Consider the following 16,090-nt stretch of genomic DNA (forward strand, 5'->3'; position numbering starts at 1 on the left):
AACCAAAACCCATCTCATATCCGTTTTGATATTCTGAACCAGTCTATTAGGGTATATTTGGATTGGGAACCCTCCCAAACCAAATCTATTACCATCCCTGTAGTAAGAGAATAAACAGGTCATGACAGTTTGAACCGCAACATACAAAATGTTGTGGATTTGGCTGTTGGATGTCTGCAATAAACACTCTTTATCACGTAATATAAAATTTTGAAAAAAGATCCCTGATGATGATATTTTGCAAGAAAAAAAGAGATGATTTCAATAAAATTAATGTAGCAAACGACCATTACTTGGTCCCCCAGACATGCAATTATTTTAGTAGCAATAACAAGTCGTTCTTCATTGACATGTGTGAAAATATTAATTGAAGCAGCCAAGCAGCTAACTGTTAGCGCGGATCAACTCTGTACAAATGTTCAACTTGGTATTAGTTAATGTACATATATCAATTCTGTCCAACTAACTCTGAGATGCTGTTACCTACAAGGCTGTTTATTAGGCAAGTCTCAAGACTCTCAACACTTAGTTACTATGACTAATCACCAGTTAAAGCCCGTGGTCTATGCTCAATAGTAAACAGGGACATTCCAGTCTGTGAAATTGCTCTGACAAATGCCATATTCGCTGTTACAGTTGGAGCATGCCAGTAATCACCAGTGCCAAAAACAACCTTGTTCTTCAATGCCAACTTTCTGGTAGTTGGGAGGCCCATCACACGTTGGGAAGGACTATCAGCCACAACCCTGTTCAAATCCTCAAGCTTATCAGCACACAATGTCATGAAAATTATTTAATTGGTATGAACTGTAGAGTTAATGAAGGACGTGCAAAAAATTACAAAATGTTTTATTTAATTTCCATATAAATAAATAAATATTGGTAAGTTATGCACGCATCCAATAGGTTTTGAATCAATAACCTCACCCTCCTCCTACACTTGTGAGTTGTGAAAGGAGGAATTTCCATTTGAGAGGGCTCATTGGTTATGTAACTACAATTTGCAGTGCAAATATCAGAAAGCAGACATACAAGTATGAGTGGAACTAAATTTGATTTGATAGGGTTTGTCCTAGTTATATCCAATCAACCTAGATTTGTTCTCATTTATGTACAGTTATGACCCAAGTGTTGGATAAATTATTTGAATTTAGTTTAGTGATAGAATAAATCTTCCTAGATAGATTAGTATTGTTATTTATTTGTATTCAATTTAATTCCTATGTTTTATGATAGGATTTGTTGATGAGGTTATCTCATCCTTGGCTATTTATGTACATTAAATGCATTAATGAGAATTAAGTAGAAAATTAACCAAAAATGTCTATTTCCTCTCTCAACTTCAGGAGATTGGTCATCACGAATTGACTACACTATCTTTTATTTCTCAGTTCACAACATTTGGTATCAGAGCATTTCGATCCACGTCTCCATTAGAGAAAGGCAAAAAAAAAAAAAAATCTGTCAAGCCCCAAACAACCCATTCCATCAAGAGTCCAACTTGTCAACCAGTAAGCATACCACCTCCAACTTGCTTTTTATTAGCCCCTGCCTTAAACCCAAAATAGTTCCGAACCCAGCCAAGAAGAAAACCCCACACACTAGTCCCCACAACCCACACCCAATATATATATATAAATCATGTCTAGCTCATATCAAAGCTTCAATCCTGAAGACCAACAAACAATGTTAGAGCATGTTAACCAAATGTTAGAGATTGTCAAGGACATATCCAAAAGCATAGCAAGGATGCAAGATTCGTGGGATCAAATGATAGAGGTCTTAGATAAACAATCCATTGTAATTTTGGAATTAAAAGAACAATCAATAGTTCAAGGATCCCACGAAATTTCGGAGAATCAAAGTGATGTACTCAAACATCACCAACAATTCTAGAGAGTACTATGTTGGAGGATGCACCTGCTATACAAATCACCTTTGAAGATCAAAGGATTAATGCAGTGGAAAAGATAGATCAAAGGGATCTTGTGATTTTAAATAAGCCTAATCTAATTTCACACATTGAATTTATCATTCCCGATCAATTCAAGGATGTGAAAATCAAAGCTATTCTATTCACAAAAATGGTTAAAGAATTGACGCAAGTATCCATGGTCCAAATTCTTATCCTTCAACTCTTTAGGATTCGAGGTCGAGTTCTCTCCAGCTGGAAAGAAGGATATGGTGTCAGCAAGTATCAATTTCCATGTTTCGGAATCTTGAGGACAAGATTCATCTTGTAGGGGAAGGGAATGTTATGACCCAGGTGTTGGACAAATTATTTGAATTTAGTTTAGTGATAGAATAAATCTTCCTAAATAGTTTAGTATTGTTATTTATTTGTATTCAATTTAATTCTTATTTTTAGGATAGGATTAGTTCCTTTGTTTTAGGATTTGTTGATGAAGTTATCTCATCCTTGGCTATTTATGCATGTTAAATGCATTAATGAGAATTAAGTAGAAAATTAACTAAGAAAGGATATTTCCTCTATCAAGTTCAAGAGATTGGTCATCTCGAATTGACTACACAATCTTTTATTTCTCAAAAACAAACCCATTGACTATCAGACCCAAAGAAAACTCTCTCTAGTTTGATTTTGGAGTAGGTCATTGCTTTATGTGATTTTTTACCATTGACAACGTAGTATGAAAAGAAGAAAGGCCTTATCGAAATCTGGTTGCTTCATGAAAGCAATAAATTGAATTCAGAATTCAACATTCCAACTGCAAAAAATGTTGTGAGATACCAAGTCCAAGCCTATCCAACACTTGTATACTTGGATCCATGGTACCTTACTTTACTCAAGAAATATTTGAGTCTACCATTGGGTGCTATGTTCATAGTAATGTCAATTTGAGATGTAATTATTTAGAAGATGGAAGGAAAATTGGCTGGTTGGAAAAGGCTCTACATCCAAGGAAGAAGAATTAAATTGATAAAAAGTACCATTTCTAACTCACCAACTTTCTTATCTTTTTCCTATCCCAGCTAGTGTTGCTAAATGCGATGAGAAGTTGCAACAGGATTTCTCATGGGGTGGAATAATAGATGAGTTCAAATTGCATCTTGTTAATTGATCTCATATTTGTGCAGCAATTCAGTTGGATGGCTTGGGAATCAAAAACTTATTAATATTTTAAAAGGCACTATCAGGGAAGAGTCTTTGGTAGCGTGCGATGGAAAAAGAGCCTCTTTAGTGTTTTTTGGGGAGAAGGGTGATTGCGGTGGCGGGGAGGGGATTTTGTTCCAAACAGTTAATGGTTCGTATGGGTAGGCTTACAGGAAAATATAAGGAAGGGATGGAGAACTTAACTTTTTCTGGATCTTTTAGATTCATGATGGGAGATGGAACACATTTACTTTTGGCAGGATGTTTGGTGCAGTGACGAGGAGGCCTTTCCAAAAATTATTTCATACAGCTTGACATAAGTATGTTTTGGCACTAGATCAAAATTTTTTTTTTTCCAAATAGTAACTTTAATCCCTCTCAATTTTATTAGATCTGTGAAAGATTGGGAGTTGAAATCTTTATCATCTTGTATTATTATTGTCTATTTCCATAAGATTGGGGCAGGATGGAGAAGACAAATTGTGTTGGACCCCATCCAAAGACCAAACTTTTTGACGTTAAATATTTTTTTTTATAGGTATGGAAGTTTATTTATAAGAAAAGATTACTTCACGTTCACAATTATGAACACAACGTAACCCAAAGGAATTACAAAAGGATTCTGTTCAACGGTAAAGTGATTCTTTAAAATCTAAAATGGAAATACTACTAATATGAACTCATGGGCAAGACCAATCAAATAGAGTTCAATCTGCAATGCTTCCAACTGAGTTTGTGACCTCTCCAAATCTTCAAAAAAATACAATTATTTAGCTCTTTCCAAACTAGCCACATCAAACATAACAGGACAGAATTCTAAATATCCAAAGAGTGTTTATCCCACCATTTCCTCCATCCGAACAAGAGCTCATCTACCCTCTGTAGTAACACCCATTGAATTCCAGAGGCTCTAAAAACTACACCCATAAAGCATACAGAACTCCACAATGGATTAGCAAATGGTCCACTGTCTCCCTATTACACCGGCATACACCAACCAATTAGAGAGAAGCCTCGCCCCAAGTAAAAATCTTTACCCAAGCTGTTGACCAAACGAAAACGAGACCCTCCTTGGAGCCTTAATACCCCAAATACTCTTGCAAGATAAAGAAGTAGCTTTTTGACCTCAGAGGGCCTCATAAAAAGAAAGAACATCAAAGCACCCACTCCCTCTGAATCTCCATCTCATCCTATTGACTCCCTCCCTCCTAGGGACTTTTGTAGACAAGATCTAAAAAGGATTTCGCCGACTCCAATTCCCAGTCATGGAATCCTCTACAAACTCTCACATTCTGCGCTGCCCCATCTAACTGACTCACCATGAATAAATCAACATAGGCATTCCTATCAACTGAGCACACATATTAATTAGGGTACACTTCGTTTAGAGGATTCCCACACCAAATATCATGCCAGAACTTAAGTGCCATCCCCCACCTCAAAACACCCAAACTGAAGAAAAGTGTTCCAAGTTCCAACCTACCTTGATACTCCTCCACAGACTACACCCGTGGTCCCTAGAACTGTATTCAAAGTCAAACCACCCCAATCCTTCCCATACTTCATAGCAATAACCCGTCTCCATAGATGTGTAGCTTCATTCCCAATCCTTCATAACCATTTCCCCAGTAAAGCTTGATTAAAGCTTCCAACCTTTCGGGAACAGTAAATAATAAGTTGGCAAGCTTGAAAGCGTACTTTTTAACAATGTTAACCTCCCTCCCTAGGACAAATATAGCTTCTTTGAACCAGATAATCATTTCCCTTAGAAGAGCATATAGAAGACCAAGGCCCCAAAGAGTCAACTCACAAGGACAACAGCATTAGGTAATCCTAACTATGGACAATTTGAGAAAACGCCATATCATAGTGGTGGATTGGGGTTGTACGTGTAAGAAGAGTGTGAATCCATTGATTATTAGTTTTCTATTTTGAAAGAGTCAAAGAACTTTGGGATTATGTTTGTTTGGAGTGTACCGCATCATGCCTAGACGGGTAGTGTGTTTATTAGTTTGTTCGAAAGTACAGTTTGCTTAGCAACAGAATGTTGGCTGTGGAGCCCCATTCCATTATATGCCAATGTTCTGTATTTGAAGAGAACAAAAATACTCAAAGCTTTAAAGATTTGTGCAATAACTATTTTGAACTTATAGTTCATGCTACTAAAGAATGTATATCCACTTTTTTTTTTTTTTTTAGGTAAGAAAAAATATTATTGAAAAAGGAATAGCAGGACAAATACACAAGGTTCACAATAGTGAACAAAGAGTAAAAAGAAGCAAAAATTAACAAACAATCATTAAGCTATTCTAAGAGACGAAAGAAAATCCATAAGTGTAGAACAATTTGAGAGACCCCAACACCAAAACCAATCAAAGAGGGTCATTGGCATAAATCTAACAACTAAGCCAGAGATTTCCTAGTATCCTCAAAAGAATGCCGATTCTATTCAATCCAAATAGTCCACATTAAACAGCCTATAACCAAATTCCAAATATTAGAATTATGTTTTCCAAGCCAATGATACCAACAAAATAATAAGTCTGCAACTAAACCTGGCATGACCCAATCAATCCCAAACAACTGAAGCGTATACATCCACAAAGAATGAGCTTCCGGACAAAAAATCAGTAGGTGATCCACAAATTCCTCATTACAACAGAACATACAACAATGATTCGCCAAAGGGCAACCATAAAACATAAGGTTATCCAAAGTTAGAATCTGGTCATGAGCTGCTGTCCACATAAAGAATGCCACCCTTTTAGGAACCTTTACTTTCCAAATGCCCTTCCAAGGGAAAGTAGAAAGAGTTACATTTCGAATCTTATGATAAAAAGACCAAATGTCAAACTTCCCACTTCTATTGAGACACCAACAAAGTCTATCACAATCTCCACCCCTAGGAATCCGAGTTTGGATGAAGTGAAGAAAGGAGTAGGAAGCTGCTAACCCCCAAACGTTGAATTCTCTATAAAACCTTAATCTCCACACTATCATTATCACCAACTAGAGGACTTAACACTTCAAAAAAACAAGCTTCCTTATTCCTTATTGGCTGAACACACAAATAACTGAGGATAAAGAGTTTTAAGAGAATTATCCCCAGTCCACTTATCATGCCAAAAAAGAATACGAGAACCATCCCTCACCACAAAAGACAAATGCTTAGAAAAACTTTCCCACCCTTCACTTATACTTCGCCATAAACCACAAACATGAGCCCTTCTACAAACTCTAGTACTCCACCCACCTTTCCCCTCCCCATATTTCATGGCTATAACCCTCTGCCACAGATGAGTAGTTTCGTGGCCATGCCTCTAAAGACATTTCCCTAATAAAGCCTAATTAAAAGACACTAAATTCCGAATTCCCAAACCACCCAACTCACGCAATAAGCAAACTTTTTCCCAAGCCACCAAGGGGTATTTGAAGCACTCAACTAAGGAACCCCACAAAAAATTCCTCTGGATACATTCTAATCTAATCGCCACAGCTTTAGGAACCGTAAAAAGGGAAAGATAATAAGTCAGAAGGCTTGAAAGGGTACTTTTCAACAAAGTGAGTCTGCCACCCTTTGACAAATAAAGCCGCTTCCAACCCAAAAGCTTCTTCTCTATCCTCTATAGAATTGGATTCTAGATAGAAGCTGTCTTATACAAAGTTCCCCATGACATTCCCAAATAAATCATGGGCAGACTGCCCACCCTACACTGAAGAATATTAGTCAAAGTGTGAATGTTGCTTACCTCCCCAATAGGGACAATATCACTTTTCCCCACATTCACCTTCAAACCAGTAAAAGCTTGAAAACAAGTCAAAGTCAGCCTAATGAAAAGCAATTGCTCCTTCGAAGCATCGCAGAAAAGAATGGTCTCATCAGCAAATAATAGATGAGAAATACAAATACCAGTAGTATTAATTGGTCCCACATGAAAACCCTGAATGAGACCACCTTCCTTAATTTTCTTTAGAATCCAATTTAAAACCTCCATAATCAAAAGAGAAAGATGGGGAGACAATGGATCACCTTATCTTAGACCTCTAGAGCTACCAAAGAAACCAGCAAAAGATCCATTAATCAAAACTAAGAAGTAGACAGTATTGACACAAGCCTTTAACCATCTCCTCCATCGACCCCCAAAGCCCAACCTCTTTAACAAATAGAACAAAGTGTCCCAATTCACATGATCATAAGCTTTTTCGATGTCGAACTTACACACCACCCCTGAAGTACGATACTTCATTCTACAATCTAAACATTCATTAGCAATAAGCACTGAATCTAAAATCTATCTACTACTAACAAAAGAATTTTGCGACTCCAAAATGAGTTTGTCCAGCACCATTCTCAATTTGTTAGCCAACACCTTAGATAGCAGCTTATACACACTGTCCACTAAGCTGATAGGCAGAAAATCTTTGATACTCAGTGCATTATTTTTCTTGGGAATCAAAGATAGAAAAGAAGCATTCAAAGACCATTCAAACTCTAAGCTCCTATGAAAATGATCAAAGAAGGCCATAACATCATTTTCTACAACACTCTAGCATTTATGAAAAAAGGCCATAGTGAAACCGTTAGGACCTGAGGCTTTATCACCCTCCATCTCTTGAAGGACTGGTACCACCTCCTCCTTAGAAAAATCCCTTTCAAGAGCAGGCCGCTCATCCTCCTCAATACTAGCAAACTCCAAACCGTCCATAGAAGGACGTCAAGTAACTGACTCCGTGTACCCTAATAAAAATGAACCACCTTAGACCGCACCTCTTCCTCATCCTCATAAAGGACACCATCCACCTCTATACCTCGAATATGATTAGTTCTTCTATGAGAATTTGCTAACTGGTGAAAAAAGCGAGTATTATTGTCACCCTCCTTCACAATTAATATCCCAAACTTTTATCTCCAAGAAATCTCCTCCAAAGAGGCTAAATGTGCAATATCACCTTAATCTGAATACAACGAGTTTGTTCCTCCTACGAAAGACCCAACAAGTCCTCTCTAGCATCCAAACCCAACAATTCAAATAAAAGGCATTTCTTCCTAAAGGCCAAATCTCCAAAATCCTCCTTATTCCACTTTTTCAAGTCATCTTTAAGAGCTTTTAATTTACGAGCCACAATAAAGCTCGAAGAACCCAGAAAGCAATATCCATTCCACCATTGCCGAACTCTCTCCACAAAACCCTCTTCTTTCAACCACATATTCTCTAACTTAAAGGCACTTCGACCTTTATTGACACTACCAACTACCACCAAAAGTGGGCAGTGATCAAAAACTACTCAGGGGAATACCCTTTTAGACACATTCCCAAAATGATCTACCCAATCCACCGATGCCAAGGTCCTATCAATTCTTGACATACAATTTGTCCCTGAATCTCTAAACCAGGTGAACGAAGCCCCTTTAAGAGGTAAATCCACAAGGTAATTAGCCTCAATAAAATCCAGAAAAGCAAACATAGCCGAACTGAAAGCCTCACAACCAAATCTCTCACTCGTATATCGAATGATATTAAAATCACCAATCACACACCATGTTGTATTCCACCTAGAGTGCATCCTTGTGAGCTCCTCCTACAAAGCAAACGTATTAACAGAAAACTGACCTATAGCACTGTCAATTTTTTCCTCACTTTTGTTTTTTAAATTTGTTTGAATTTCTTGATCTTTTTACACTCTCTTGAGATTTTAATGTATCCCATGTATACTTTCTGTTTACAAGGGTTATGCCCCTTTGCTCTATTAAAGCACATCTTATTCATGCCAATAAAAACCATATCATTTTCTTAATGTGATTCATTTTTGCTTTTGTTCCCTGTTAACTTCAAAATTAAGTAGGAATCTCAAACTTTAGTGAAGCTGATACAATACAATGGTTGCATGCCTGCAAAAGGAATTTGTGTAGGGATCTAAAAGCAAGAGTAGGACAAACTTATGGATTCCCCACATAGAGCTGTTTGAATCCTAGACTTCGCCACCTAGAGTTAACTTGGCATCACCACCAAGTTATGGAAAATTTCCAAAAATTAAGAACCTTTTCATTTATCAAAATTAACCTACTAGTAATCTTTCCTTTAAGGTTTATAAATAGGGTCCATAATCACATCAAATAAGGAGAATCAATTAATAATTAAACTGCTAAAAAAGGTTATATGACCAGCTGGAATTCTCCCAAGTACTTTAAGGGAAAGTTGAAATCAAAAGCAGACAGATTATTTGAACTTATGTGTGTGTGACACACTGCATAGCTTTTAGCATGTGGCGGTGGGGGGGGCAGGGGTGCACTAGGGTGTCCATAAGACCAAAGAAAAAAATTCAATGAAGATAAATTCTAGAACAATTTTGCAGAAAAAATTAGTAAGCACAATGCAATTGCAGAAAAAATAAAGTGTATTCCCTGATTTAAGTAGAGGGTTAAAGTAGATTCAGGAAACAGAAATCTCAATTTACTTGAAGAAAAAGTTTATTTCTATTCTTATCAAAACAAAGTAATTTATAAGTAGATGACTTACAAACCACAAGCCCTCGTGGCCCAAGTGGTATTCCCAGCTCACCCCGTGGGGGAGAGAACTCAGGTTCAATCTCAGGGTTTAGTCACCTAAGAAACTTACTGTAGAAAAAAAAAAACAAAAAAACAAAAACAAAAAACAAAGTAGGTGACTTATACAGAATACATTACATGACAACCTGAATTACATATTGATTGGACAAAATTTTTTATTAGAGAACCTAAAACATAACATATTATGGTTGGTCACGCAAATTTCAAGGACCACTAAAAGCTAAACATTAGTTAATCTTTATGCTAAAAGTAATAAAATCTTGAAATAAGGAATTGTATCGATATTGATTTTAGATATTAAAAAGCTTAGTAATAACAAACAAACAAAAAGTAGTAAATATAGATGAATAAAAAAAAGTAGTGGTATCGTTTCAATGCTTATGTAGTAAACGGCGAGGTCCCTCCTATAAAGTATAAACCAGAGCCCCTTCATTCATTTGATCAATGCTTGTTAACTTTTATGGTTCACACTTTTTGGCTCTACCTATGTATTTCTTGATTGGTAAGTTACACAAGCACACAATGGGTAATGAACCCATGACCTCATCCTCCACCTAGCAAGAGGTGCCAATTGAACTAGAGCTCATTGGCCTTTTGCTCTACCTATGAATTATTCAGTAATCAATCCTTTTAGCTCTAACAAATAAAAATCCACCAAGTATAGAACCGAAAATCGTTCTCACAAACAAATCAATGATGATGATCTCAAAAGTATTAGATGACAAATTTGATTTTATAACATGCATAAATATTTCCATCCAAAATTGTCGCAGATCAAAGACTTCAAGAAAGAAATAAACTAGTCAAGAAACTCACGCACGTGCTTTAGCCATGGTTTGCACTCTTTGGCTCTACCTATGCATTTTTTGATTGGTAAGTTACACATGCACCCAGTGGGTCATGACACATGACCTCATCCTCCACCTAGCTTTGCACGGGGGAGGAGGCGCCTGTAGAACTATAACTCATTGGCCTTTTGCTCTACCTATGAATTATTTAGTAATCAGTCCTTTTAGCTCTCACATGTAAAAATCTACCGAGCATAGAAACGAAAATCATTCTCACAAAAAAATCAATGATAATGATCTCAAAACTATTAGATGACAGAGTTGATTTTATAATGTGCATATCTATTTCCTTCCAAAATTGTTGCAGATCAAAGACTTCAAGAAAGATATAAACTAGTCAAGAAACTCACGTCAGGTGCTTCAGCAATTGATCAGCTCTGAATTTCTCATTAGGCCCTCCACACATTAGTACTAACTCCTTGAACTCTGAATGAACACTTTCACATATTATGCCTAGCTTGCCAGATATTATACTGCCCAATTCCACATGAATTGGATTTTGGATTTCAGACATCACCTAGCAAAAAGCAATGGCAAAATTAAGTACTCTTGAATGTTGATATTAAAACATGCTAAGAGCATTGAATAATTGAAAATTCACACATGGATTAACAAACTTCAACCGTCAGCATCAAATAGGAAGACTAACATTCAGAAAATAACTAAATGCAAGAAAAAAAGGCAGGGAGGAGGGGGATTCGATGTAAATTTTAAGCAGGGAAATCCTGCCCCACTGCTAAGGGAGAAAGAAACAAAATCTAATGATTGTTTCTTTTGGGTCAGTATTTCTCTCTTTTTATTCTATTCTTTTTGGTGCATGAATGGGATAAATGCATTGTCTTAGGCTAAGGAAGAAATACAACTAGAGTATGTTACCCATAGGTTTTGAGTAGAGTGGGTGATATGAAGAAATACAACTAGAGTATGATTTGAATGAAAAACACATAGAAAGCTAAGGAAAGAGGCTAGAGAAGTAAAATACAAGTAATTGTGATTGATTGGTGTTGCATGTGTAAGAGGGATGGGAAGACCACAGATCATTTACTCCTACACTGCACTGTAGCTAGAAAGATAAGGAATACAGTGTTTTCACTATTTAGGTTCATTGGGGTATGCTGAGTGTTCTGGAGCTTCTAGCTAGCTAATCTGGGAAGTTTAACAGGCACAGAACTACAGTATATGGAGCATGATACCTTTTGCCTCATTTGAATGGAGGAATGCACATACATTTGAAGGGAAAAGAATGCACATGCATTTGAAGGGAATGAAAGATAGATTCATGACTTGAAATAGATTCATGACTTGAAACTTTCTTTCTTCCAGACTTTGTTTGAATGGAGGAATGCTTCGGGTTTTTTTTCTTTTAATTCTTTGCCTAATTTTCTTGATTATTGTACCTTCCATGCAATTTATTTTTTGACAATTTGCTGATTCCATAGTCTACTTCCTGTGTGATTTGGTTCATTGTATTACATCATCATTTTTCAATGAAGTTCTTAACTTATCCATAAGAAGAAGAAGAAGAAGAAGAAAATAATAAAAATAAATAAAATAAAACAGGCTACAGAAGCTGCAAAGGGATTTTTTTTTTTTTTTTTTTTTTTTTTTTGAACATTGGAAGGATGTCAAAAAATAAGTAGCTGACTGATGCCTGTTGATGTTCTCAGTAGCCAATAGCCACATCATTGAGCGTGCTGAGTTGTGCATCATGGGATGCTATATCAGGCCATGTTTTAAGCAGTACAGCTATAATTCATACATGAACATATCAAGCATTTATTTTACACACATAATTACCAAATATCCATACTGCTCAAAATTAAAAACAAATGTTTCACTTTATATAAGCATTTTATTGTCATTATTACACAATTAAAATTAAGGTCAAGCCTGGCTCAGATTGGGATAGGTACTCCACACAACCAACATAGCACAGGTTTTTTACACTTTCAGTCAAGCCTCTATTCTTATATTAAATAAAAATCATACAGCCGACATAGTTCCCAACATCACATTAATGGTTTATGCCTTAAAAATTATGTTCCTACATGAAGATGCTAAAGATTATAGATTGACTAAGTATCATGAAGCACAGAACTTAAAATAATAAATAGGATAATATACCTGTCCAATCACAAACGGATAGTTTCCCTTAAACCGCTGCCTCAATTCACTCTCTGGAGTAGCCAGAAGTTTCTGAGTACAGCCATTACTGATCCCTGATACAAGAGCAATCAAAGCTGTTGTGTCAAAGTTAACAAGATCACCTTCGGCTAACAAACCCCTCATTTCCAGCTTTTTTTTAACATGTGAAGGGAGGATTTTGAGGCCCGAAATGAGTGAACAGAAAGTATCAGCCGCAAGTTCCGAAAGCTTTGGCACAACTGAAGCAACAGTGGTTGAGCCTTTGACAGCACTTAAAACAGTAATATCATCATCATCATCATCATCATCATCATCACCACCAACAACCTTTATTTCAAGCACACATGCCCCTCTATACGATCGTCCAAGTACATTTACATTTACCCACTCACCATCGGAATCATCAGAGAAGTCGAAATCAAAATCGAAAACTGAAAAGTCCAATTCAATCTCAGACGCCCCGAATTCTTCCCAAAGTTTTTCTCTAATAAAGGCGTTACAGTGAAGTCCATTGGAGAAGAAAAGAATGATAGAGGAAGGTTTCAAAGTTGTTGAAGTGCGGGCTAGAGTTAGGAGTTGTTGAAGTCGAAATTTCAAGCCCTTAGTTTTTTTCTTAGGGGATGAATCCCAGGAAATGTAGGTAGGGTTTCTGTCGGATACAATAATCCAAACAGGGTTCCTGTTGAGAGTACAAACAATATCAAGATGATGGACAGGTGAGGAAATGGGTTTGCAAACTCGAGAAACTCCGGTTATAAAAGGCTGTTGGAGAATGTGAACTATTGCCTCAAGGTGCCCAATATTCAAACTGGAAGTGGATGATGAACGGGTGAGAAAATTGAGGTCAGAGAGGGCAAGTCTGAGGAGAGTGCGCCTGCATGACTGGCTCACGCCCAATCTCTCTATCCTATCTATCACGCCCTTGCATCTCTCTTTTGCCAATTCCACTTCTTCTTCTATACCTTTCTGCTTCATCATCACCTCTCTCTCTCTCTAATTCTATCCTACAATTGTAATTTACACCGATCCAGAAAAATAATAATATGGCCATGTTTTTTTTTTGTGCTCAAAATATGGCCATGTTTGGTAGACTATTACAAACCATGTAATAATAATTGTTTAGTTATTCTTTAGTTTAATTATGTTTTTATAACAATGAATATTTTTTCTCTATAAATAGTTATTCTTTAAAATAAGAAATAATTATTCATTTTTGAAATAATTGTATTAACTATTTCTTAGTGTAATAATTTCAAAATTTAATATATTTTCAAATAAACAAACTTTCAATATACATCTAATAATTATAAAAATAAAAAATCACAAAAAATAACATATATCTCTCTTAAATTTAAAAAGTAATAAATCTACACAAATTAGATTATATAACAATAATCATACGAAACATTTATCTAAATGACACTTTGAGTATCTTTTTTCCTTTTTCTTTTTTTTTGAGAAGAACACTTCGAGTATCCTGATTCCCCAACAATATTATTCTTGGCCTTCAAAAGCAATGTGATTGAGAGAGATCCTATCTCTCCAGTTTGCCAATCCTATAGTTGACCGTTATTATTTCATTATACAACATATAACTTAAGGTATATAGACATAGTAATTTGGTGTATGAAGTTTCTTTATACTAACGGAAATTTAAGACCTCATGAAAAATGGAAATTTCGATTGTTCTACCATTAACAAAAGTAATAATGATAGTAGTAGTAGTAAACAGTACCATCTTGAGTCTTCACCATTAGAGGCATCATGGTTTGGGTAAATTGATCATTAACCTTTTGGAACTTCAGACCCATTGCCATCAGCCATTCACCGAAGTGAATTGAAACTCAGTAGCGGTGATGCTCCTGTGACATAAATTCCAGATCTTGTGCGTGTGTTTTTTTTTTTTTTTGGTTAATTATATGACATGAACTGAAAGAAAATGTTGAGTAAATACTTTTTTGGATTTTGTTTTTGAGTGTCTCCCTCTAGCACATAGTCACTTGTTACCAAAATGCAAAAATGGTTGTTGCTCTTGGTACAAAAAGAGAGGACTTGAGGATAGGAATGGGGAGAGATTGGATAACATTATAACTACTCAATGATAATGGGGGAAATTTGCCATTATTGGGTGGAAGTTTGAAGTTATGTGTGTTAGAATTGCCAAGACAATTCAATTAGCGGAGGATTTTATTTTATCTATACTACTATTTAAGGTGATTCCTCTGCTTTGAATCCTCATTTTTTTTTACACTCCTATGTTTAAATAGAAATAAAACTAAAGGACAATTCGGTAAAAATACAACTCTTACTCCCACTAAAACATTCCCTAAAAATAGGTCACTCTCCTGTTGATTTTCAAATTACTTTAACCATTTACTAGTTTTATCATAATCTCCCTTTTTTAAAAAATTTCTTTGGATAAGTTTGTTTTGAAGACATGAATTAGTAGGAGAGTGTCCTATTTTATTGACATTTTAAGTAAAGTTTGAGATATATTTTTGCTGGGTTGTCCTCAAGTTTTTTCCCCGTTAAACGTAAGGTTTAAGGGTATTTCGGAACCATTTAAAAGTCCAATCCAAATAAGGGAATCATCTTATAAATAATATAAATAAATTATATTCTCAAAATAAAAATTATATATATAAAATAAAAACACAAGTTTTTTTTTTTTTTTTTGGCTACAAAATAAGACCACTAAGCCCAAATTTTTCACTTTTTTTCCCCTTTATCAAAACTTAAACGATTCTCTCTCTCTCTCTCACTTTTCTTTTTTTCTTTTCTTTTTTTTTTCCAGTTTCCTCTCTTCATATTTAGTCATTTTTTAAAAGTAGGCCCATGACACTCCTAGTTGTATTAGTAGTTCTAAATGAATGAAAAATTAGAATGAATGAAAAATTATGACACTAAAAAAAAAAAAAAAAAAGGTCTCATTGCTTGTGTGAAGCATGTGTGATGAGGCTATTTTGTTTTAAAAAAGATGATAATTGATTGTAGTTTAACCTATCCAATTGTTAACTGTTTTAAGTGGAGACTAAAAGTCTAAAACAGGGGTTTCTTTGTATTTTTTGTATTTTTTTATGTAACTAGTTTAAAACCCGTGCGTTGTATGGTTTTAAGTATAAACTCATAAAACGTATAATTTTATTTTAAAAATAGCTAAATGAATTATTATTTTATAATTGAAAGTAAAAATCATGCTATATGTGTGTGTATATTTTTCAGTCAAAATGCCCCAATAATGACATAAGTTGGTGTATCATCAACTCAATGAACATACATTAGTCTAAAAATAAAAATATAACTAATGTTATTGAATGACTAAGTATGGCCCTGCAAGGTACAGGAAATGTAAATCAGACATTGCCATACCCAAAGACCGCAACCCAAGCAAAGTGTAGGAAAGATAAATGAAACATG

At 35.5% G+C, this 16,090-nt stretch overlaps 1 protein-coding gene across 4 annotated transcripts; it reads right to left on the reverse strand.

Moving 5' to 3' along the window:
* Nucleotides 1–231: 231 nt before the first annotated feature.
* Nucleotides 232–13,706, reverse strand: LOC126702012 (uncharacterized). Of its 4 annotated transcripts, none has more exons than XR_007647608.1 (4): nt 12,653–13,706; nt 10,879–11,045; nt 9,631–9,728; nt 533–746 (listed from the first exon to the last, which is right to left on the reverse strand). XR_007647608.1 is itself a non-coding variant. In XM_050400551.1 (3 exons), exons 1-3 carry the CDS (start codon nt 13,649–13,651, stop codon nt 539–541), a joined length of 1,374 nt encoding a protein of 457 aa, XP_050256508.1. In that variant the 5' UTR covers nt 13,652–13,702; the 3' UTR covers nt 232–538. The 4 variants fall into 4 exon arrangements, 1 of the variants encoding a protein (XP_050256508.1); XR_007647610.1 differs by lacking the exon at nt 9,631–9,728 and adding an exon at nt 10,497–10,665 and having other exon boundaries at nt 598–746; XR_007647609.1 differs by lacking the exon at nt 533–746 and adding an exon at nt 10,497–10,665.
* Between the last annotated feature and the right edge of the window lie 2,384 nt (nt 13,707–16,090).

The sequence above is a fragment of the Quercus robur genome, chromosome 10 (genome assembly GCF_932294415.1).
Source record: "Quercus robur chromosome 10, dhQueRobu3.1, whole genome shotgun sequence".
Taxonomy (NCBI): domain Eukaryota; kingdom Viridiplantae; phylum Streptophyta; class Magnoliopsida; order Fagales; family Fagaceae; genus Quercus; species Quercus robur.